At 43.3% G+C, this 25,075-nt stretch overlaps 1 protein-coding gene across 1 annotated transcript in view; it reads left to right on the forward strand.

Moving 5' to 3' along the window:
• EIF2AK4 (eukaryotic translation initiation factor 2 alpha kinase 4) overlaps positions 1 to 25,075 on the forward strand; it is a 396,156-nt gene that overhangs the window by 68,001 nt on the left and 303,080 nt on the right. The window contains exon 11 of the mRNA XM_053697714.1: positions 503 to 660. Coding sequence (XP_053553689.1) covers positions 503 to 660 — 158 coding nt within the window. The remainder of the gene's footprint in view (positions 1 to 502; positions 661 to 25,075) is intronic.

A 25,075-nucleotide genomic window follows, 5' to 3' on the forward strand; every position in this document is an offset into this window, starting at 1 on the left:
CCTTTTTTTTAAAGAACAGGTTTAATTTGCCATTCTATCATTGCGTGGGAACGAGCTGCATCCCTTTTAACCCCTTCACTTCAGTTTCACTTTCTGATTACTGATCTGGTTATTAATAAAGGTGTTTTTTTTATATTGATTTTAAGTGCATAAAAATAACCATTCTAGACTTTTTTTGGCATGCAATTAGTGTGCATTTGGACACCATATTTGGGACTAAAATCCAAATTATCTCTGTTTCCCATGACACTTATTTTTTTTAAAATTGGAATGAAGTAGAAAATGCTGTTTTAAGAAAATGAAATTGGTTTGTAATAATACCTATATTGTGCCAACTTTTTAGAAAGACAAGTGCAATAAAGGAAAGGGAATAACCAAGGGTAATTTTGTACAAATATTTATTTTGGGGAAAAAGGTCTATAAAAAAACATATGTTACACAAACATATAGCAGTAGTGTCATGTTTACGTTGCCGGGTATCTTATTATTATTCTGTATCCAGATTTCACAGGTGTGGACTGTACAGAAACGGTTATACCGAGCAACCTCATATCTAATGCCACATTTCACATAGAATCTCAGAGGCCTTTTTCTCGATATTACAATGAGTTTGAAGAATTAAAAATGCTTGGAAGGGGAGCATTTGGCGCAGTAATTAAAGTAAGTCTTATTTTTATTTATTTGTGTGTGTGTGTGTGTGCGCACAAAAAAACGGATTGCATAACTTGCACCAGGACATGACTAATTTGTTCAAAGCCTAGGAGCCAGTAATATTTTACTATCTATATGCTGAGGATATTTCAAAGCCCCAGAGTGGCCAATTTGCAAAATTGTGTGCAAGATAAAAAATAGTGTTCTAGCTGTGAGGGAGTTAAAGAATTCAAGCCACATGCAAAACGATTAGAAACAAAATATACAACAGCTAAATGGACCAAATCCTAGCGAGGTCAGCACTCAGCATGTCACTACGATAGACACATCTGAAATCCCAGGTCTAATATAACTCACACCATAAATGCTTGAAAATGGCATATCCTGAACCTAGTGACCAGGCTACCTTGTATTGTTTACACATGCATAAACCCTTAAATTTAGTACTGGCTCTTCTATAAAGTAAAGGAAGGGTAAGGTCAGAAAATTTCTATACATTAATAAATAGTATTAATATATTCAATATACTCTTCATATACCTTGCACTGCGCTTTTTGTTCTGTTTGCCTGCTATTCTGGCTTAAAAAACTTAATATTTCCAAACCCACCATGAGGCTAATTTTGCGTTAGCCAATCACAGTTGGCAACCTGCGTTCTCCCTTCCCTGCAGTTCCGGGTACTTGAGTGAAGCCCACGCATGTGCTCTGATGTTGAAAAATCTAACGCATACGCAATGTAATCTGGAGTTCCATTGCTGACGTCATCACTCTAGCAGTCATGTGACCGCAGTCATTCCCGAGTTGTGTTGGTGGGTGTGCATATATGTTAATGTATTCTTATTAAATAGGCGTTTAGTAGTCTTAGCCAGACCCCCCGTTCTAGGGGGCTAGCAATTCTGACATCATAAAATATTGTTTTAAAACTTCACAGATGCTTCGTTTTAGAAAAAAAGTTACTTTCCATTTACATAGTATTTAAACATTTACATAAAAAAATGGATGTGTTTAGGTTGACTTTGCTAATCCTTTAAAATGTTCTGTGGGGAAACAACTCTCATACTGCAGTTTGGGATTTTTGTTTTCATCATACATCTTAATGGGGACTCGGTGCTGCACAGAATCATTGTGTACAATTTATTTGCTGATCAGCATTATGTGTAATATGTGCCCTTTTTAAGGCCAGTGAGCTACATTTCAAATTCAAGCATGTGTGTTAATCTCTTGATACACCAGTTCCCCACACAGATTTTAACACTGAGGGAACCTGGCAATTAAACTTCCTATACCTTCACTGATCCCTCTGCAGCATGCTTTGAAATGTAGTTTGCAGATACAACCTAAAGGAGATGTATATCCTGCTTGGACTAATGCAATGTAAATGACAACTATGGCGGTTGTCAAGGGCTATTAAACCCAGGCGCCAGGCATTTTTAAGGAGCCCTGGATAATCGAGCATTGGTTTACACCAAAGCTTGTGTCATGTTCACATGTCCTACTATTGGAGACAGGAGTGTCTAGCAAAAAAGTATACTTTAATTGTGCAGAAACTATAGTAGTTGCATAGTAAATCATACTATGAATTTCAGATCTAGTTATTTAACCCCTTAACGACAAGGACGTGTCGGGCACGTCCTACAAAAAGCGGCCGAGATCGAGAGAGTTTTTCAGCCGCTCAAACAGTATTGCAGTGATGCCTCGATGTTGAGGCATCCTGCAATACTGTTCCTGGCTGCCGGGCTCTGTTTTGATCGCTCCCATGGAGCGATCACTTCCGGTTTCGCTCCACATGGAGCCCAGCAGTCAAGCAGAGCATCGGAAGCCATAGGGCAGACTTCTGATGCTCGTGCTGAGTGCCTTGGTGGGTCAAGGCACTCAGTAAATTATATATTTTAATAAAAAAAATGTTTTTATAAAAAAAAAAAAGGCCCATAAAGCCACATATAGCCCCCATCCCCCCTCCCCATGTGACTTCAAAGATGGCACTGCCCAGTGCCCTCATCATAGGGGCAGGATAGGATCATCCAATCTGAGCTTGCACCTATAATTTTAAATTTATAATATTAAAAAATCCAATTTGTCTGATCATGTCAATATTAGTAAATATTAACTCTGATTAGTTTGGATCTCCCTCCCTCTCTTCACTTGTGTTTTAGTGAGAGAGATCTGTGTTTAGGAGAGAGAGATTTAGCTAATATGTTTGTTAAAAATTGTGAGACCCAAAGGTTCTTTTCAGAGCCATTAACCCCTAGCTTGCCACTAATCACTATAAATCACTAGCACAGCAGCACTTTTTTGCTCTCTGCATTTTTTTTATGGATTCATTTTTTTTTTAATAATTTTTTTGTGAGACCCAAAGGCTTCTTTCAGAGCCATTTAGCTAGTTTTAGTTAATTTAAATTTAAATTGTATGTTTCATTTTTTAGTATTTTTTGACAGATAATAAGTCATGTCACAGAGAACATAGTGCTGAGGAGGCGTATGCCATCCTTGCGTCAGTCAGACGCCTCTATGTCTGATTTAGACCATAATAGTGACCCTGCCAGGTGCTCCGATACATCACTAGATGCAAAGGATATCCACCTTGACCCTCCAGGTTGCCCAAAACATATGGGAACCACTGGCAAGATTGTCTGGAACCTGATATTACCCCTGATGAACAAAGGCTACCACTTGTATCAAGATAATTTATATACAAGTGTCCTTTTGTTCAAGCTACTGTATTGTTTTGATACAGTAGCTTGCGGTACAATTCGAAAGAACCGCGCAAGGTTTCCCAGGACAACTTGCTCGCACCCGGTTATGAAGGGGGGAGACCTCAGCTCTGTTGGCAGTTAAGTACAGAGACAAGAAGTATGTGTACCTTCTTACCACCATCCACAATGAGAGGAGTGTGGAGGTCTCTGTACGTGGCAGAGCTGAGAGCACAAGGAAGCCAGTGTGCATCAAGGCTTATAACCGGTAAATGTGTGGGGTTGATCTGGTAGATGTATGTATGTATTGGGTACTTGTTAAGCGTGGCTAATCACCCATAAGGACAACTTGATGATGATGTATTGGGGAACATTGTCGCCAAAACTAATTTATATGCCCATCAGTTCCGTGCTGCAAAGCCTGATACATATTTGGCAAAGCAGCAATAGGCCCCCATCTATGTGCCAGAATTTAAAAATGTCTAAGCATTGATTATGCTGATGGGCATCATAAGAAGCTCTCCATGTGCTCCTACTGGAGCAGTAGCCCCACCTGCTCTACCCCAATTTTCTCCCAGTGTATCTCAAGGAAGATGTATGAAATGATTCTACATTTCATGCACTTCAGCGACAACAGCCTGTGCCCCCCTAGGGAGCTTCCCCAGTTTGACAGGCTGTATAAAATCTGCCCCCTGATTACCCACTTTTCTCCAACATAGGTGTGTCCGGTCCACGGCGTCATCCTTACTTGTGGGATATTCTCTTCCCCAACAGGAAATGGCAAAGAGCCCAGCAAAGCTGGTCACATGATCCCTCCTAGGCTCCGCCTACCCCAGTCATTCTCTTTGCCGTTGTACAGGCAACATCTCCACGGAGATGGCTTAGAGTTTTTTAGTGTTTAACTGTAGTTTTTATTATTCAATCAAGAGTTTGTTATTTTAAAATAGTGCTGGTATGTACTATTTACTCAGAAACAGAAAAGAGATGAAGATTTCTGTTTGTATGAGGAAAATGATTTTAGCACCGTAACTAAAATCCATGGCTGTTCCACACAGGACTGTTGAGAGCAATTAACTTCAGTTGGGGGAACAGTGTGCAGTCTCTTACTGCTTGAGGTATGACACATTCTAACAAGACGATGTAATGCTGGAAGCTGTCATTTTCCCTATGGGATCCGGTAAGCCATGTTTATTAAGATAGTAAATAAGGGCTTCACAAGGGCTTATTAAGACTGTAGACTTTTTCTGGGCTAAATCGATTCATTATTAACACATATTTAGCCTTGAGGAATCATTTAATCTGGGTATTTTGATAAGATTATATCGGCAGGCACTGTTTTAGACACCTTATTCTTTAGGGACTTTCCCTAATCATTGTCAGAGCCTCATTTTCGCGCCGGTATGGCGCACTTGTTTTTGAGAACAATGGCATGCAGCTGCATGTGTGTGGAGCTCTGATACATAGAAAAGTCTTTCTGAAGGCATCATTTGGTATCGTATTCCCCTTTGGGCTTGGTTGGGTCTCAGCAAAGCAGATTCCAGGGACTGTAAAGGGGTTAAATATAAAAACGGCTCCGGTTCCGTTATTTTAAGGGTTAAAGCTTCCAAATTTGGTGTGCAATACTTTTAAGGCTTTAAGACACTGTGGTGAAATTTTGGTGAATTTTGAACAATTCCTTCATACTTTTTCGCAATTGCAGTAATAAAGTGTGTTTAGTTTAAAATTTAAAGTGACAGTAACGGTTTTATTTTAAAACGTTTTTTGTGCTTTGTTATCAAGTTTATGCCTGTTTAACATGTCTGAACTACCAGATAGATTGTGTTCTGACTGTGGGGAAACCAAGGTTCCTTCTCATTTAACTATATGTATTTTATGTCATAAAAAAATTTAGTAAAAATGATGCCCAAGATGATTCCTCAAGTGAGGGGAGTAAGCATGGTACTGCATCATCCCCTCCTTCGTCTACACCAGTCTTGCCCATACAGGAGGCCCCTAGTACATCTAGTGCGCCAATACTCCTTACTATGCAACATTTAACGGCTGTAATGGATAATTCTATCAAAAACATTTTAGCCAATATGCCCACTTATCAGCGAAAGCGCGACTGCTCTGTTTTAGAAAATTCTGTAGAGCATGAGAACGCTGATGATATGGTTTCTGAAGGGCCCCTACACCAGTCTGAGGGGGCCAGGGAGGTTTTGTCTGAGGGAGAAATTTCAGATTCAGGAAACATTTCTCAACAAGCTGAACCTGATGTGATTACTTTTAAATTTAAGTTGGAACATCTCCGCGCTCTGCTTAAGGAGGTGTTATCCAATTTGGATGATTGTGATTATCTGGTCATTCCAGAACCACTATGTAAAATGGAAAAGTTCTTAGAGGCCCCGGGGCCCCCCGAAGCTTTTCCTATATCCAAGCGGGTGGCGTACATTGTTAGTAAAGAATGGGACAGGCCCGGTATACCTTTAGTACCTCCCCCCCATATTTATAAAATTGTTTTCCTATAGTCGACCCCAGAAAGGACTGATGGCAGACAGTCCCCAAGGTCGAGGGGGCGGTTTCTACTCTACACAAGCGCGCCACTATACCCATAGAAGATAGTTGTGCTTTCCAAGATCCTATGGATAAAAAATTAGAAGGTCTGCTAAAGATGTTTGTTCAGCAAGGTTCCCTTCTACAACCAATTGCATGCATTGTCCCTGTCACTGCAGCCGCGTGTTTCTAGTTTGATGAGCTAGGAAAGGCGATTATTAGTAATTCTTCTTCTTATGAGGAGATTATGGACAGAATTCGTGCTCTTAAATTGGCCAATTCTTTCACCCTAGACGCCACCTTGCAATTGGCTAGGTTAGCGGCGAAAAAATTCTGGGTTTGCTATTGTGGCGCAGAGCGCTTTGGTTAAAATCTTGGGCAGCGGATGCGTCTTCCAAGAACAAATTGCTTGACATTCCTTTCAAGGGGAAAACAGTCTTTGGCCCTGACTTGAAAGAGATTATCTCTGATATCACTGGGGGCAAGGGCCACGCCCTTCCTCAGGATAGGTCCTTTCAAGACCAAAAATAAACCTAAGTTTCGTCCCTTTCGCAGAAACGGATCAGCCCCAAGGGCTACGTCCTCTAAGCAGGAAGGTAATACTTCTCAAGCCAATCCAGCCTGGAGACCTATGCAAGGCTGGAACAAAGGAAAGCAGGCCAGGAAACCTGCCACTGCTACCAAGACAGCATGAAATGCGGGCCCCCGATCCGGGACCGGATCTGGTGGGGGGCAGACTCTCTCTCTTCGCTCAGGCTGGGGCAAGAGATGTTCTGGATCCTTGGGCGCTAGAAATAGTCTCCCAAGGTTATTCTCTGGAGTTCAAGGGGCTTCCTCCAAGGGGGAGGTTCCACAGGTCTCAGTTGTCTTCAGACCACATAAGAAGACAGGCATTCTTACATTGGGTAGAAGACCTGCTAAAAATGGGAGTGATTCATCCTGTTCCATTAGGAGAACAAGGGATGGGGTTCTACTCCAATCTGTTCATAGTTCCCAAAAAAAGAGGGAACGTTCAGACCAATCTTAGATCTCAAGATCTTGAACAAGTTTCTCAAGGTTCCATCGTTCAAGATGGAAACCATTCGAACACTTCTTCCTTCCATCCAGGAAGGTCAATTCATGACCAAGGTGGATTTCAAGGATGCGTATCTACATATTCCTATCCACAAGGAACATCATCGGTTCCTAAGGTTTGCATTCCTGGACAAGCATTTCCAGTTCGTGGCGTTTTCTTTCGGATTAGCCACTGCTCCTAGGATTTTCTCATAGGTACTAGGGTCCCTTCTGGCGGTGCTAAGACCAAGGGGCATTGCTGTAGTACCTTACTTGGACGACATTCTGATTCGAGCGTCGTCCCTTCCTCAAGTAAAGGCTCACACGGACATTGTCCTGGCCTTTCTCAGATCTCACGGATGGAAAGTGAACGTGGAAAAGAGTTCTCTATCTCCGTCAACGAGGGTTCCCTTCTTGGGAACTATAATAGACTCCTTAGAAATGAGGATTTTTCTGACAGAAGCCAGAAAAACAAAACTTCTAGACTCTTGTCGGATACTTCATTCCGTTCCTCTTCCTTCCATAGCGCAGTGCATGGAAGTGATAGGTTTGATGGTAGCGGCAATGGACATAGTTCCTTTTGTGCGCATTTATCTAAGACCATTACAACTGTTCATGCTCAGTCAGTGGAATGGGGACTATTCAGACTTGTCTCCGAAGATACAAGTAAATCAGAGGACCAGAGACTCATTCCGTTGGTGGCTGTCCCTGGACAACCTGTCACAAGGGATGACCTTCCGCAGACCAGAGTGGGTCATTGTCACGACCGACGCCAGTCTGATGGGCTGGGGCGCGGTCTGGGGATACCTGAAAGCTCAGGGTCTTTGGTCTCGGGTAGAATCTCTTCTACCGATAAATATTCTGGAACTGAGAGCGATATTCAATGCTCTCAAAGCTTGGCTTCAGCTAGCGAGGGCCAAGTTCATACATCAACCATCAGGGGGGAACAAGGAGTTCCCTAGCGATGGAAGAAGTGACCAAAATCATTCTATGGGCGGAGTCTCACTCCTGCCACCTGTCTGCTATCCACATCCCAGGAGTGGAAAATTGGGAAGCGGATTTTCTGAGTCGTCAGACATTGCATCCGGGGGAGTGGGAACTCCATCCGGAAATCTTTGCCCAAGTCACTCAACCGTGGGGCATTCCAGACATGGATCTGATGGCCTCTCGTCAGAACTTCAGAGTTCCTTACTACGGGTACAGATCCAGGGATCCCAAGGCGGCTCTAGTGGATGCACTAGTAGCACCTTGGACCTTCAAACTAGCTTATGTGTTCCCGCCGTTTCCTCTCATCCCCAGGCTGGTAGCCAGGATCAATCAGGAGAGGGCGTCGGTGATTTTGATAGCTCCTGCGTGGCCACGCAGGACTTGGTATGCAGATCTGGTGAATATGTCATCGGCTCCACCATGGAAGCTACCTTTGAGACGAGACCTTCTTGTTCTAGGTCCGTTCGACCCACTCCAGCTGACTGCTTGGAGATTGAACGCTTGATCTTATCAAAGCGAGGGTTCTCAGATTCTGTTATTAATACTCTTGTTCAGGCCTGAAAGCCTGTAACCAGAAAAATTACCACATAATTTGGTATATCTGTTGGTGTGAATCTGCAGGATTCCCTTGGGACAAGGTTAAGATTCCTAAGAGTCTATCCTTCCTTCGAGAAGGATTGGAAAAAGGATTATCTGCAAGTTCCTTGATGGGACAGATTTCTGCCTTGTCTGTGTTACTTCACAAAAAGCTGGCAGCTGTGCCAGATGTTCTAGCCTTTGTTCAGGCTCTGGTTAGAATCAAGCCTGTTTACAAAATTTTGACTCCTCCTTGGAGTCTCAACCTAGTTCTTTCAGTTCTTCAGGGGGTTCCGTTTGAACCCTTACATTCCGTTGATATTAAGTTATTATCTTGGAAAGTTTTGTTTTTGGTTGCAATTTCTTCTGCTAGAAGAGTTTCAGAATTATCTGCTCTGCAGTGTTCTTCTCCTTATCTGGTGTTCCATGCAGATAAGGTGGTTTTGCGTACTAAACCTGGTTTTCTTCCAAAAGTTGTTTCTAACAAAAACATTAACCAGGAGATAGTTGTGCCTTCTTTGTGTCCTAATCCAGTTTCAAAGAAGGAACGTTTGTTGCACAACTTGGATGTAGTTCGTGCTCTCAAATTTTACTTAGCAGCTACTAAGGATTTCAGACAAACTTTGTCTTTGTTTGTTGTTTATTCTGGTAAACGGAGAGGTCAAAAAGCAACTTCTACCTCTCTCTCCTTCTGGATTAAAAGCATTATCCGATTGGCTTATGAGACTGCCGGACGGCAGCCTCCTGAAAGAATCACAGCTCACTCCACTAGGGCTGTGGCTTCCACATGGGCCTTCAAGAACGAGGCTTCTGTTGATCAGATATGTAAGGCAGCGACTTGGTCTTCACTGCACACTTTTTCTAAATTTTACAAATTTGATACTTTTGCTTCTTCTGAGGCTATTTTTGGGAGAAAGGTTTTGCAAGCCGTGGTGCCTTCCATTTAGGTGACCTGATTTGCTCCCTCCCTTCATCCGTGTCCTAAAGCTTTGGTATTGGTTCCCACAAGTAAGGATGACGCCGTGGACCGGACACACCTATGTTGGAGAAAACAGAATTTATGTTTACCTGATAAATTACTTTCTCCAACGGTGTGTCCGGTCCACGGCCCGCCCTGGTTTTTTTAATCAGGTCTGATAATTTATTTTCTTTAACTACAGTCACCACGGTAACATATGGTTTCTCCTATGCAAATATTCCTCCTTAACGTCGGTCGAATGACTGGGGTAGGCGGAGCCTAGGAGGGATCATGTGACCAGCTTTGCTGGGCTCTTTGCCATTTCCTGTTGGGGAAGAGAATATCCCACAAGTAAGGATGACGCCGTGGACCGGACACACCGTTGGAGAAAGTAATTTATCAGGTAAACATAAATTCTGTTTTCTGCCAGGTTTGCAGAGGCTTATAAACCTGGAAGGAATATATGCGTGGATGAATCCCTGATGAAGTATAAGGGAAGGCTGGGATTCAAGCAGTATATTCCTTCCAAGCGCACCAGGTATGGAGTAAAGGTGTATAAGCTCTGTGAGAGTGAGATTGGGTATACTCAGGCCTTCCGGGTGTATGAGGGAAAGGATATCCACCTTGATGCTCCAGGTTGCCCAAAACATATGGGAACCACTAGCAAGATTGTCTGGAACCTGATATTACCCCTGATGAACAAATGCTACCACTTGTATCTAGATAATTTATATACAAGTGTCCTTTTGTTCAAGCTACTGTATTGTTTTGATACAGTAGCTTGCAGTACAATTCGAAAGAACCGCGCAGGTTTCCCAGGACAACTTGCTCGCACCCGGTTATGAAGGGGGGAGACCTCAGCTCTGTTGGCAGTTAAGTACAGAGACAAGAAGTATGTGTACCTTCTTACCACCATCCACAATGAGAGGACTGTGGAGGTCTCTGTACGTGGCAGAGCTGAGAGCACAAGGAAGCCAGTGTGCATCAAGGCTTATAACCGGTAAATGTGTGGGGTTGATCTGGCAGATGTATGTATGTATGTATTGGGTACTTGTTAAGCGTGGCTAATCACCCATAAGGGTCTCAAGGCGCTGCTCATTTTATCGACCTCGAAAGGATGAAAGGCTGAGTGGACCTCGAACCTGCAACCCTTGGGCTGCTACAGAGCTCAGCCACAGTGCCTTAGCTTGCTGAGCTATCTGCTGCTGCCCTACCTAATTATGTGGAAGACAAGAGCCTGGTACAAAAAGGTTGCAATTTACTTAATGCAGATTGCAACCCACAACGCTTTTTTGTTGTTCAAAAAAGCAAACCCCGGTATGAAACTGAATTTTTTAAGTTTCAGCTCCAGATCATGTCAGATTTTGTACTAAGATGCACCTGCTCCCCGGCAGTAATGGGAGAGAGCAGAGTTGGGGCTACCCATTTTATTTTCAAAATTCCCCCCAATGCGGCAACGCTGAATCCTCAAAAATGCATTGTCTGTACCAAGAGGGGACAGAGAAAGTACACCACCTTTTATTGTCCTGATTGCCCTGGACAGCATTGGGGATTGCTTCAAGCGGTATCACAAACTAGTCTAATTTTTTTTTTTTACGTTTGCTGTTGTGTGTTATTTTTTGTTTTTTATTACGTTTACTGTTACTGAGTTAGTTTTTTTTTACTTTTACTGTGCCAGATTTTTACATTTCACTGTTCTATTTTTTATAAGTTCTAAAATTGGTGCTATATTTTACCAAAACCCCTGTCAAACGTATGCATGGGTGTACTCAGGGGGTCTTGCAGAAAAAAACCTGGAGTGTTTTCTTGCAATAACAAGCTCTCCTAAATCCATAGTCAAAAAGCAATGTCTGTGTAAAAATTAAAATGGAAAAATTACCACCATACATTTTCTCCAATTTTTGTGGCTAAAACGGTTGCATCAAAGCACTCCATATACAATACCTTGGGGTGTCAACATTTCAAATATATACACTTTCATGGCAATAAATAAAACTGGGGTATGCGATAGGCCCCAAACTAATGATAGGCCTATAAGAAGAAATACTCTCACTTTCAACTCCAATTACAAGTCATACAATTGTAACTGAACCTTCCCAAAATCCTGGCAAACTTAAGCATGGGGGGCATGGGTGTACTCAGGCGGTCTTTCATAAAACAACCTGGAGTGTTTTCTTGCAATAACTTACAACAGACTCTCCTAAATCACAGCAAAAATCAATGTGTGTGTGTGTGTATACAAATAAAAAATGACCACCACATACTTTCTCCAATTTGTTTGGCTAAAACAGTTGCATCAAAGGCATAACACACTCCATATACAATACATTGGGGTGTCAACTTTTCAAAAATATGCACGTTCATGGCAAGCAAATAAATTGGGGTATGTAAAAAGGCTCCCAAAAAGAAGATAGGCAAAAAAGATATGTTGAATGTGAAAAAATTCAACAAACACAGGTCAGAAGTTTGGCATTGCACCCCCCCCCCAAACAAGCCAACAAACCTACGCATAGGTGGTATCACTCTACTCAGGAGATGTTGCTGAACACATATTGGGGTGTTCTTTGGCAGTAACACATACAAGAACTGAGAATCCATGCTTAAAGTACAATGTGTGTGAAAAATAACACAAAAAAATGACTACCAAAAAGTCTGACAAAGACTTAAAGGGACAGACTACAGCAGAATTTTTATTGTTTTAAAAGATAGATAATCCCTTTATTACCCATTCCCCAGTTTTGCATAACCATCACAGTTATATTAATATACTTTTAACCTCTGTGATTATCTTGTATCTAAGCCTCTGCAAACTGCCCCTTTATTTCAGTTCTTTTGACAGACTTGCAGTTTAGCCAATCAGTGCCTGCTCCCAGATAACTTCACATGTACAAGCACAGTGTTATCTATATGAAATACGTGAACTAACACCCTCTAGTGGTGAAAAACTGTTAAAATGCATTCTGAAAAGAGGTGGCCTTCAAGGTCTAAGAAATTAGCATATGAACCTCCTAGGTTAAAGGGACATTATACACTCATTTTTTCTTTGCATAAATGTTTTGTAGATGATCTATTTATATAGCCCATAAAGTTTTCTTCTGTTATGTGTGATCAGTCCACGGGTCATCATTACTTCTGGGAATATAACTCCTCCCCAACAGGAAATGCAAGAGGATTCACCCAGCAGAGCTGCATATAGCTCCTCCCCTCTACGTCAGTCCCGTCATTCTCTTGCACCCAACGACTAGATAGGATGTGTGAGAGGACTATGGTGATTATACTTAGTTTTTATGACTTCAATCAAAAGTTTGTTATTTTACAATAGCACCGGAGCGTGTTATTACTTCTCTGGCAGAGTTTGAGGAAGAATCTGCCAGAGTTTTTTACTATGATTTTAACCGGAGTTGTTAAGATCATATTGCTGTTCTCGGCCATCTGAGGGAGGTAAAGGCTTCAGATCAGGGGACAGCGGGCAGATGAATCTGCATTGAGGTATGTAGCAGTTTTTACTTCTGAATGGAATTGATGAGAAAATCCTGCCATACCGTTAAAATGACATGTATGTATACACTTTAGTATTCTGGGAATGGTATTTCACCGGAACTACTCTGTTAAAGGTCACTAATCCTTTTATTAACTATTTATCATGTTAAACGTTTTTGCTGGAATGTAGAATCGTTTACATGCTGAGGTACTGTGTGAATAAATATTTGGGCATTATTTTCCACTTGGCAGCATTTTTTGCTTTTATTTATGACAGTTTCGTTTCTCTTCACTGCTGTGTGGGAGAGGGAGGGGCCGTTTTTGGCGCTCTTTGCTACGCATCAAAAAATTCCAGTCAGTTACTTTTATATTTCCTGCATGATCCGGTTCATCTCTGACAGATCTCAGGGGTCTTCAAACTTCTTTGAAGGGAGGTAAATTCTCTCAGCAGAGCTGTGAGAATTCTTAGAGTGACTGTGAATAAAAACGTTGCTTTGTATTTTTTATGTCAAATTTAATTATTGTTATTTTACTAATGGGAACAAACCTTTGCTAAAAGTTGTGTTGTTTTAAAGTTGATGCTATAACTGTTTTTCAGTTCATTATTTCAACTGTCATTTAATCGTTTAGTACCTCTTTGAGGCACAGTACGTTTTTGCTAAAAAAGATTATAACCAAGTTGTAAGTTTTTTGCTAGTGTGTTAAACATGTCTGACTCAGAGGAAGATGTCTGTGTCATTTGTTCCAATGCCAAGGTGGAGCCCAATAGAAATTTATGTACTAACTGTATTGATGCTACTTTAAATAAAAGTCAATCTGTACAATGTGAACAAATTTCACCAAACAGCGAGGGGAGAGTTATGCCGACTAACTCGCCTCACGCGGCAGTACCTGCATCTCCCGCCCGGGAGGTGCGTGATATTATGGCGCCTAGTACATCTGGGCGGCCATTACAGATAACATTACAAGATATGGCTACTGTTATGACTGAAGTTTTGTCTAAATTACCAGAACTAAGAGGCAAGCGCGATCACTCTGGGGTGAGAACAGAGTGCGCTGACAATGCTAGGGCCATGTCTGATACTGCGTCACAGCTCGCAGAGCATGAAGACGGAGAGCTTCATTCTGTGGGTGACGGTTCTGATCCAAACAGATTGGACTCAGATATTTCAAATTTTAAATTTAAATTGGAGAACCTCCGTGTATTACTAGGGGAGGTCTTAGCAGCTCTCAACGATTGTAACACCGTTGCAATACCAGAGAAACTGTGCAGGTTGGATAAATATTTTGCGGTACCGGCGAGTACTGAAGTTTTTCCTATACCTAAGAGACTAACTGAAATTGTTACTAAGGAGTGGGATAGACCCGGTGTGCCGTTCTCACCCCCTCCAATATTTAGAAAGATGTTTCCAATAGACGCCACCACTCGGGACTTATGGCAAACGGTCCCCAAGGTGGAGGGAGCAGTTTCTACTTTAGCTAAGCGTACCACTATCCCGGTGGAGGATAGCTGTGCTTTCTCAGACCCAATGGATAAAAAATTAGAGGGTTACCTTAAGAAAATGTTTGTTCAACAAGGTTTTATATTGCAACCCCTTGCATGTATCGCGCCGATTACGGCTGCGGCAGCATTTTGGATTGAGTCGCTGGAAGAGAACCTTAGTTCATCTACGCTAGACGACATTACGGACAGGCTTAGAGTCCTTAAACTAGCTAATTCTTTCATTTCGGAGGCCGTAGTACATTTAACCAAACTTACGGCTAAGAACTCAGGATTCGCCATACAGGCACGTAGGGCGCTGTGGCTAAAATCCTGGTCAGCAGATGTTACTTCTAAGTCCAAATTACTTAATATACCTTTCAAGGGGCAGTCTTTATTTGGGCCCGGTTTGAAAGAAATTATCGCTGACATTACAGGAGGTAAGGGCCACGCCCTACCCCAAGACAAAGCCAAAGCTAAGGCTAGACAGTCTAATTTTCGTCCCTTTCGGAATTTCAAAACAGGAGCAGCATCAACCTCCACTGCACCAAAACAGGAAGGAGCTGTTGCTCGTTACAGGCAAGGCTGGAAGCCTAACCAGGCCTGGAACAAGAGCAAGCAGGCCAGGAAACCTGCTGCTGCCCCAAAGACAGCATGAACCGAGAGCCCCCGATCCGGGACCGGATCTAGTGGGGGGCAGACTCTCTCTCTTCGCCCAGGCCTGGGCAAGAGATGTTCAGGATCCCTGGGCACTAGAGATCATATCTCAGGGATACCTTCTAGACTTCAAATTATCTCCCCCAAGAGGGAGATTTCATCTGTCAAGGTTGTCAACAAACCAGATAAAGAAAGAAGCGTTTCTACGCTGCGTACAAGATCTGTTATTAATGGGAGTGATCCATCCGGTTCCGCGGTCGGAACAAGGACAAGGGTTCTACTCAAACCTGTTTGTGGTTCCCAAAAAAGAGGGAACTTTCAGGCCAATCTTAGATTTAAAGATTCTAAACAAATTCCTAAGAGTTCCATCGTTCAAAATGGAAACTATTCGGACAATTTTACCCATGATCCAAGAGGGTCAGTACATGACCACTGTGGATTTAAAGGATGCTTACCTTCACATTCCGATCCACAAAGATCATCACCGGTATCTAAGGTTTGCCTTCTTAGACAGGCACTACCAGTTTGTAGCTCTTCCATTCGGATTGGCTACGGCTCCAAGAATCTTCACAAAGGTTCTGGGTGCCCTTCTGGCGGTACTAAGACCGCGAGGGATTTCGGTAGCTCCGTACCTAGACGACATTCTAATACAAGCTTCAAGCTTTCAAACTGCCAAGTCTCATACAGAGTTAGTTCTGGCATTTCTAAGGTCGCATGGATGGAAAGTGAACGAAAAGAAGAGTTCTCTCTTTCCTCTCACAAGAGTTCCATTCTTGGGGACTCTTATAGATTCTGTAGAAATGAAGATTTACCTGACAGAAGACAGGTTAACAAAGCTTCAAAATGCATGCCGTGTCCTTCATTCCATTCAACACCCGTCAGTAGCTCAATGCATGGAGGTGATCGGCTTAATGGTAGCGGCAATGGACATAGTACCTTTTGCACGCCTACACCTCAGACCGCTGCAATTATGCATGCTAAGTCAGTGGAATGGGGATTACTCAGATTTGTCCCCTACTCTGAGTCTAAATCAAGAGTCCAGAAATTCTCTTCTATGGTGGCTTTATCGGCCACACCTGTCCAGGGGGATGCCATTCAGCAGGCCAGACTGGACAATTGTAACAACAGACGCCAGCCTACTAGGTTGGGGCGCTGTCTGGAATTCTCTGAAGGCTCAGGGACTATGGAATCAGGAGGAGAGTCTCCTGCCAATAAACATTCTGGAATTGAGAGCAGTTCTCAATGCCCTTCTGGCTTGGCCCCAGTTAACAACTCGGGGGTTCATCAGGTTTCAGTCGGACAACATCACGACTGTAGCTTACATCAACCATCAGGGAGGGACAAGAAGCTCCCTAGCAATGATGGAAGTATCAAAGATAATTCGCTGGGCAGAGTCTCACTCTTGCCACCTGTCAGCAATCCACATCCCGGGAGTGGAGAACTGGGAGGCGGATTTCTTGAGTCGCCAGACTTTTCATCCGGGGGAGTGGGAACTTCATCCGGAGGTCTTTGCCCAAATACTTCGACGTTGGGGCAAACCAGAGATAGATCTCATGGCGTCTCGCCAGAACGCCAAACTTCCTCGCTACGGGTCCAGATCCAGGGATCCGGAAGCAGTTCTGATAGATGCTTTGACAGCACCTTGGAACTTCGGGATGGCTTATGTGTTTCCACCCTTCCCGCTGCTTCCTCGATTGATTGCCAAAATCAAACAGGAGAGGGCATCAGTAATTCTAATAGCACCTGCATGGCCACGCAGGACTTGGTATGCAGATCTAGTGGACATGTCATCCTGTCCGCCTTGGTCTCTACCTCTAAGACAGGACCTTCTGATACAGGGTCCATTCAAACATCAAAATCTAACTTCTCTGAAGCTGACTGCTTGGAAATTGAACGCTTGATTTTATCAAAACGTGGTTTTTCTGAGTCGGTTATTGATACCCTGATTCAGGCTAGGAAGCCTGTTACCAGAAGGATTTACCATAAAATATGGCGGAAATACCTATACTGGTGCGAATCCAAAGGTTACTCCTGGAGTAAGGTTAGGATCGCTAGGATATTGTCTTTTCTACAAGAAGGTTTAGAAAAGGGTTTATCAGCTAGCTCATTAAAGGGACAGATTTCAGCTCTGTCCATCTTGTTACACAAGCGTCTGTCGGAAGATCCAGACGTCCAGGCTTTTTGTCAAGCTTTAGCTAGGATCAAGCCTGTGTTTAAGGCTGTTGCTCCGCCATGGAGTTTAAACTTAGTTCTTAACGTTTTACAGGGTGTTCCGTTTGAACCCCTTCATTCCATTGATATAAAATTGTTATCTTGGAAAGTTCTGTTTTTAATGGCTATTTCCTCGGCTCGAAGAGTCTCTGAGTTATCAGCCTTACATTGTGATTCCCCTTATCTGATTTTTCACTCAGACAAGGTAGTTCTGCGTACTAAACCTGGGTTCTTACCTAAGGTAGTCACTAACAGGAACATCAATCAAGAGATTGTTGTTCCATCCCTGTGTCCAAATCCTTCTTCAAAGAAGGAACGTCTTCTACACAATCTGGATGTAGTTCGTGCCCTCAAGTTCTACTTGCAGGCAACTAAAGATTTTCGCCAAACTTCTTCCCTGTTTGTCGTTTATTCTGGACAGAGGAGAGGTCAAAAAGCTTCTGCTACCTCTCTCTCTTTTTGGCTTCGTAGCATAATACGTTTAGCCTATGAGACTGCTGGACAGCAGCCTCCTGAAAGAATTACAGCTCACTCCACTAGAGCTGTGGCTTCCACTTGGGCCTTTAAGAATGAGGCCTCTGTTGAACAGATTTGCAAGGCTGCAACTTGGTCTTCGCTTCATACTTTTTCCAAATTTTACAAATTTGACACTTTTGCTTCTTCGGAGGCTATTTTTGGGAGAAAGGTTCTTCAGGCAGTGGTTCCTTCTGTATAATGAGCCTGCCTATCCCTCCCGTCATCCGTGTACTTTTGCTTTGGTATTGGTATCCCAGAAGTAATGATGACCCGTGGACTGATCACACATAACAGAAGAAAACATAATTTATGCTTACCTGATAAATTCCTTTCTTCTGTTGTGTGATCAGTCCACGGCCCGCCCTGTTTTAAGGCAGGTAAATATTTTTTAAATTATAATCCAGTCACCACTTCACCCTTGGTTACTCCTTTCTCGTTGATTCTTGGTCGAATGACTGGGACTGACGTAGAGGGGAGGAGCTATATGCAGCTCTGCTGGGTGAATCCTCTTGCATTTCCTGTTGGGGAGGAGTTATATTCCCAGAAGTAATGATGACCCGTGGACTGATCACACAACAGAAGAAAGGAATTTATCAGGTAAGCATAAATTATGTTTTTTTTTTTTTTTTTTTAAATAAATGTATAGTTTTGCTTATTTTTAAATAACATTGCTCTGATTTTCAGACTCCTAACCAAGCCCCAAAGTTTTATGTGAATACCGTCGGCTACCTTCTCCAGCTTGCTCCTGTTTGTGTAAAGGGTCTTTTCATATGCAAAAGAAGGGGGAGGGGGGGAGTGTCTTATTTGCCACTTGCAGTGGGCTTTCCAGCTACCTTTTCAACAGAGCCAAACTGACAGCTTCTAAGTAAGTTTTTAAACAGTTTTATACTGGATTTTTCTATCGGTATCTGTGCATATTATTCTTTATAGTATTGTCTATTACATGCAGTTATATGAAAATGAGTGTATACTGTCCCTTTAAGCGTTCAACTAAGAATACCAAGAGAACAAAGCAAAATTGGTGATAAAAGTTAAATTGGAAAATTGTTTAAAATTACATGATCTGAAACATTAAAAGTTTATTTTGGCCTAGACTGTCCCTTTAAATACCTCCCCCCACTCCCCTCATCCCCCAGTCATTCTTTGCCTTTCGTCACAGGAGGAAGATTCAGAGTAGTCTCTTCGAAATGGGACTGGAGTTTTAAGTAGCCCTGTCAGCCTCTCAGTGAGAGCATGGGTGAATGTTAGTCTGGAGATGCAGGGAGAGTCTTTCTGCAAACCCATCCTGACTCGGATTAACAGCCCCATTAGCAATCAGCGTTGACGAGTTTCGCAGCCTGCTTTCTTGTCTCAAGTCCATGTTAGGAGTGATGCTACTACCCTGTCGCACTTAAAAGGCCGTGTTCCTGTTTCACAGCGTTGATTCTTGTAGGATCGTTTCATTTATATATATTTTTGATAACGTAAGAAGACAGGGTCACAGTGTGGCTCCTTTATCTTTATAAAATCTAGGGTAATACCCTCGGAAGGGGGTTATTGAACAGGGAGGGATTTTTATTGTGCATAATATTGTTTGTGTTTCTGCTGCATTTGTGTGAGATGGGCTCTGTCAGTGTGGAACAGTCAGTCCACTTAGCGAGAGATTGATTTGGCGCATTTCTCGAGTGCAGGGGCGGTCCTGCATGGCACTCCATGTGACCGGTTGTGGCCTCTGTAACTTCCTCTTTCTCGACCTGCGTTCGAAAGGAGACGAAAGCTGTTTCTTGTAGTCCGGGTCATAGGAGGTGGCGAGTGCCCCGGCCATTGGGATATAAAGGTGCCATTTAATTTTTTATCAAGTCCGCAATAGAGACGCAAGCTATGGAGGACTCTATGTTGGAGGATACTCCCTGCAATCATCTCCGATTACACAAGCAGTTCCCCAGGGTGATCAGTTACAGACAGCGGTTTCTACTGCCATTAATGCGATGCCTCGCCCTTCTAAGCGCAAGTGGGAGGTACAGCACTGCTATCCGTCTCAGGGGTCTTCGACTCCGTTGGATGCCTCAGATTATCCACTTCTGGGTCGGAATCGGCTACTTCTAAGCCTCCGTTCACGGAGGAACCAGATTTTAAATTTAAAATGGAGCAATTGTGCTTTCTGCTGAAAGAGGTACTTGCTACGTTGGAGGTTCCGGATATGAAACTACCGGAGGAACCCTCCATCCCTAAACTTGATAGGGTTTACAAGGACAGGTTAGTGCCCCAGGCCTTCCCAGGTTCCCGTCAAGATGGCCAACATTATTAAGAATGAATGGGAGAAACTTGGCTCATCCTTTTCCCCCTTCTACTACTTTTAAAAGACTATTCCCCGTTCCGGGAAACGCAGCTTGAGCTGTGGGGAACCGTCCCTAAGGTGGATGGTGCTTTCTCCACGCTCGCTAAGAGAACGGCTATTCCGCTAGAGGATAGCTCCTCTTTCAAGGAACCCATGGATAAAAAGATGGAGTCTATGTTGCGGAAGATGTTGCAACTCACGGGGTTCATTTTTCAACTGTCAGCGGTCGCTGCGGTGGCTGGTGCGGCTACCTACTGGTGTGATGCTCTATCAGCAATGGTCGAGGTGGAGACTCCCCTCGATGAGATTCTGGAATGAATTAAGGCCTTAAGGGTAGCGCATTCGTTCATTTGTGATGCTAACTTGCAGATTATTCGCCTAAATGCTAAGACATCAGGTTTTTCTCTTTTAGCCCGCAGGTCTCTGTGGCTAAAGTCGTGGTCTGCTGACATGACTTCCAAGTCTCGATTGCTTTCCCTCCCGTTCAAGGGAAAAGTTTTGTTTGGCCCGGGCCTGGATTCCATCATATCTATGGTCATGGGTGGCAAGGGTGCCTTATTGCCTCAGGATAAGAAGGCTAAGCCTAAGGGGTATACTTTTCGTCCCTTTCGTTTGGAAAAGTCTCAGCTCCAGCAGCCTGCCGCAAAGTCTGAGCAGTCTAAGGGATCTTGGAAACCAGATAATTCTTGGAACAAGTCCAAGCAGAGCAAGAAGCCCGCCGAGTCAAAGTCGGCATGAAGGGGCGGCCACCGATCCATCCTCAGATAATGTAGGGGGCAGACTATCTCTTTTTGTGTAGGCCTGGAGAAGAGACGTTATAGACCCATGTGTTCTGGAGGTTGTAGCCCAGGGTTACAGGATAGGATTCAAGTCATATCCGCCTAGAGGCAGGTTCCTCCTGTCAAACATATCTTCAAGACCAGAAAATAGAGACGCCTTCCTAGGATGTGTGAGGGATCTCTCATCTCTCAGGGTAATCGTCCCAGTCCCTCCGGCAGAAAGAGGTCTGGGGGGGTATTCAAACCTTTTTGGTGGTCCCAAAGAAGGAGGGCATGTTTTTCCCGATTCTGGAACTAAAGGCCCTAAACAAGTTTTTGTCAGTTCCATCCAAAATGGAGATGATTAGGTCAATTTTGCCCCTGGTTAAGGAGGGGCAATTCATGACTATAGACCTGAAGGACGCTTACCTTCACGTTCCAATCCACAGGGTTCACTTCAGGTTTCTAAGATTCGTCTTCCTTGACCAGCACTTCCAGTTTGTGGCCCTTCCGTTTGGTCTGGCGACTGCACCAAGAGTCTTTACAAAGGTTCTGGGAGCTCTACTTGCGGTAGCGAGAGCCAGGGGGATTGCAGTGGCACCTTATCTGGACGATATCCTGGTCCAGGCTCTGTCCTATATTCTTGCGGAGGATCACTCAAGCTCTTCTCCTTCGGTCCCACGGGTGGAAGATTAATGAAGGAAAGAGATTGTTGGTCCCCAGCAACAGGGTGGAATTCCTGGGTACGATAATAGATTTTTCAGTCATGAAAATATTCTTGACAGATCAGAGACGTTGCAAACTTGCGTCCAGCTGTCTAGCACTTCAGACATCCTCCAGGACACCTGTTGCCAGGTGTATGGAGGTGATCGGGCTTGTGGTATCCAGCATAGACGTCATTCCATTCACCAGGTTCCATCTCAGACCTCTTCAGCTGTGCATTTTGAGACAATGGAATGGCGATCATTCAGATCTGTCCCAATAAATATCTCTGGACAGACCGGTGAGGGAATACCTATCTTGGTGGACCCGACCGGAGCAGCTGTCAAAGGGTACATCCTTCTTGAGACCATCCTGGGAGATAGTGACCACGATTGCAAGTCTATCAGGATGGGGAGCTGTTTGGGGTGCCAGAAAGGCACAGGGCAGATGGACTTGAGAGGAGTCAAGTCTACCTATAAATATTATGGAACTTCGAGTGATATTCAACGCTCTGAGGGCTTGGCCCCTCCTGGGGTCGTCCCGATTCATCAGATTTCAGACGAACAACATTACCTCAGTGGCTTACATAAACCATCAGGGGGGAACGAGAAGCTCCCTAGCCATGAGGGAAGTATCTCGGATTCTGGAATGGGCAAAGACTCACAATTGTTCGCTCTCAGCGATCCACATTCTGGGTGTGGACAACTGGGAAGTGGATTTTCTGAGCAGACAGACGTTTCATCCAGGGGAATGGTCTCTCCATCCGAGGTGTTCGCGGAGATCTGCAACAGATGGGGGAGGGCGGAGATAGATCTCATGGCGTCCAGACTCAATTGCAAGCTACCGAGATACGGGTCGCGATCCAGGGATCCTCAGGCGGAACTGATAGATGCCTTGGTGATGCCCTGGGACTTCAACCCAATTTACATATTTCCACCGTTGCCTCTTCTACCTCGTGTAGTGGCCTGCATCAAGCAGGAGCAAGCTTCAGCTATTCTGGTTGCTCCGTTGTGGCCGCGGAGGATGTTGTTTGGGGATCTGGTGGGAATGTCATCATCTCCGCTGTTGAGGTTACCTTGTCGCAGGGATCTGCTGGTTCAAGGTCCTTTTCTACATCAAAATCTCGATTCTCTGAGGCTGACTGCGTGGGGATTGAACGTCTAGTCTTAGCCAAGAGAGGATTTTCGGAAAGAGTGATTGACACACTCGTTCAGCCAGGAAGCATCTACGCATCTACCACAAGGTGTGGAGGACCTACTTGTCCTGCTGTGAGGAATGAGGTTACCCCTGGCACAAGGTCAGGGTATCCAGGATTTTGGCCTTTCTCCAGGACGGTCTGGATAAGGGTCTTTCCGCCAGTTCCCTAAGGGGACGGATTTTGGCTTTATCTGTACTGTTGCACAAGAAGCTTGTGGAGCTTCCTGACATTCAGTCCTTTGTTCAGGCTCTGGTTAGGATCAGCCCTGTCTTTAGGAATTCGGCTCCTCCTTGGAGCTTAAACTTGGTTCTTAAGGTTTTTCAGAGGGCTCCGTTTGAGCCTATGCATGTGCTTGACATTAATATTCTTTCATGGAATGTCCTATTCCTACTAGCTATTTCATCGGCACGCAGAGTCTCTGAGTTGGCGACCTTGCAGTGTGAGCCTCCCTACCTAGTTTTTCATGCCGATAAGGCTGTTCTTCACACTGGATTGGGATTTCTACCCAAGGTGATGTTGAGTCGTAACATCAATCAGGAAACAGTAGTTCTTTCTTTGTGTCCTAATCCTTCTTCTTCAAAGGAAAGGTTACTTCATAATCTGGACGTAGTTCGGGCTTTGAAGTTTTATCTCCAGGCCCCAAAGGAGTTCAGACAGACTTCATCTTTATTTGTTGTGTATTCAGGGAAACTCAGTGGGCAAAGGGCCTCTGCTACGTCTCTATTCTTTTGGTTGAGGAGTATGATCCGTCTGGCATATAAGACAGCGGTACACAAACCTTCTCAGAGGATAAAGGCTCACTCAACTAGAGCTGTGGCCTCTTCTTGGGCTTTTAAGAATGAGGCCTCTATGGAGCAGATTTGTAAGGCGGCCACTTGGTCTTCCTTACATAGTTTTGCAAAGTATTATAAATTTGACGTTTTTGCTTCAGCGGAAGCAGCTATTGAAAGAGAGGTTCTCTCTCTGTGGTGCCCTCCGTTTAGGGTCTGCCTCCTTTTGCCCTCCCATTTTTTTCATTTAGTTTCCTCTAGAGCTTGGGTATTTGTTCCCACAAGTAATGAATGAAGCAGTGGACTCTCCTCCCATTAAGATGGAAAACATAAATTATGCTTACCTGATAATTTCATTTCCATCTGTAGGAGGAGAGTCCACTGCCCCCGCCCGTTTCTTCGGTCGGCGGACCTAAATTTAATTTTATTCTTCTGGCACCTTTTATACTACTGTTCCTTGTTCCCTTGGCAGAATGATTGGGGGATGAGAAGAGTGGTGGAGGTATTTAAGCCTTTGGCTAGGGTGTCTTTGCCTCCTCCTGGTGGCCAGATGGAAATGAAATTATCGGGTAAGCATAATTTGTTATTTTCAATTTTTTCATCATATTTTATATATTTGTTTTTATTGTAAATTATGACATGATGAAAATAATGTTATCTTTAGAGAGTCCATTTACTGGCGAGAAAAACAGTATATAATATGTGTGGGTACAGTAAATGAGAGAGGAAAACTACAGCTAAACTCATACACAGCAGAAATTTAAAAACAGCCTTGGAAAATGGTACGTCACTAAGGGGTTAAAGGGACATGAAACTCATATTTTTTATTTTAATTTTACTTCTATTATCTAATTATCTAATTTGCTTCATTCTCTGGACATACTTTGCTGAAAAGCATATCTAGATAGGCTCAGTAGCTGCTGATTGGTGGCTGCACATAGATGCCTCGTGTGATTGGCTCACCCATGTGCATTGCTATTTCTTCAACAAAGGATATCGAAAGAATGAGGCAAATTAGGTAATAGAAGTAAAATGGAATGTTGTTTAAAATTGTATTCTCTACTTAAATCATGAAGGGAACAAAAATAGGTTTAATGTTCCTTTAAATATGCCATAGATAAAGTTAATATATGTAGTGATTATTACCATCATCATCATTTAACATATTACTTTTAGTGTGTTGTGTTGGCCAATGGATCAGAATTATATTAACAAGGGCTAATACATTGTTTTTACGGAAATAAGATCATCTTTAATGTCTCTGCAGCCTCACGTGTTTATATAGAATGTAGAAAAGCATTTCCATGTAATTCAATTCCATTAAATATAATAATGCAATGGTTTATTTTATCCTTTTGTTAGGGCGACAGGTAAAGTTGAATTATAAACATTGTATGGATTATAATTAAGGGAATCTGTAGGGATATTGGATAAAGGGAGGCATTCATATGGTAAAATAAACCAGTATATTTATATTTAAATGGAAAGTGTCATTTGGGAAAGGACAATATTTCCTTCCTAAGATAGGGAGAGTCCAAGG

This window comes from Bombina bombina, chromosome 1 (assembly GCF_027579735.1).
Source record: "Bombina bombina isolate aBomBom1 chromosome 1, aBomBom1.pri, whole genome shotgun sequence".
NCBI lineage: Eukaryota > Metazoa > Chordata > Amphibia > Anura > Bombinatoridae > Bombina > Bombina bombina.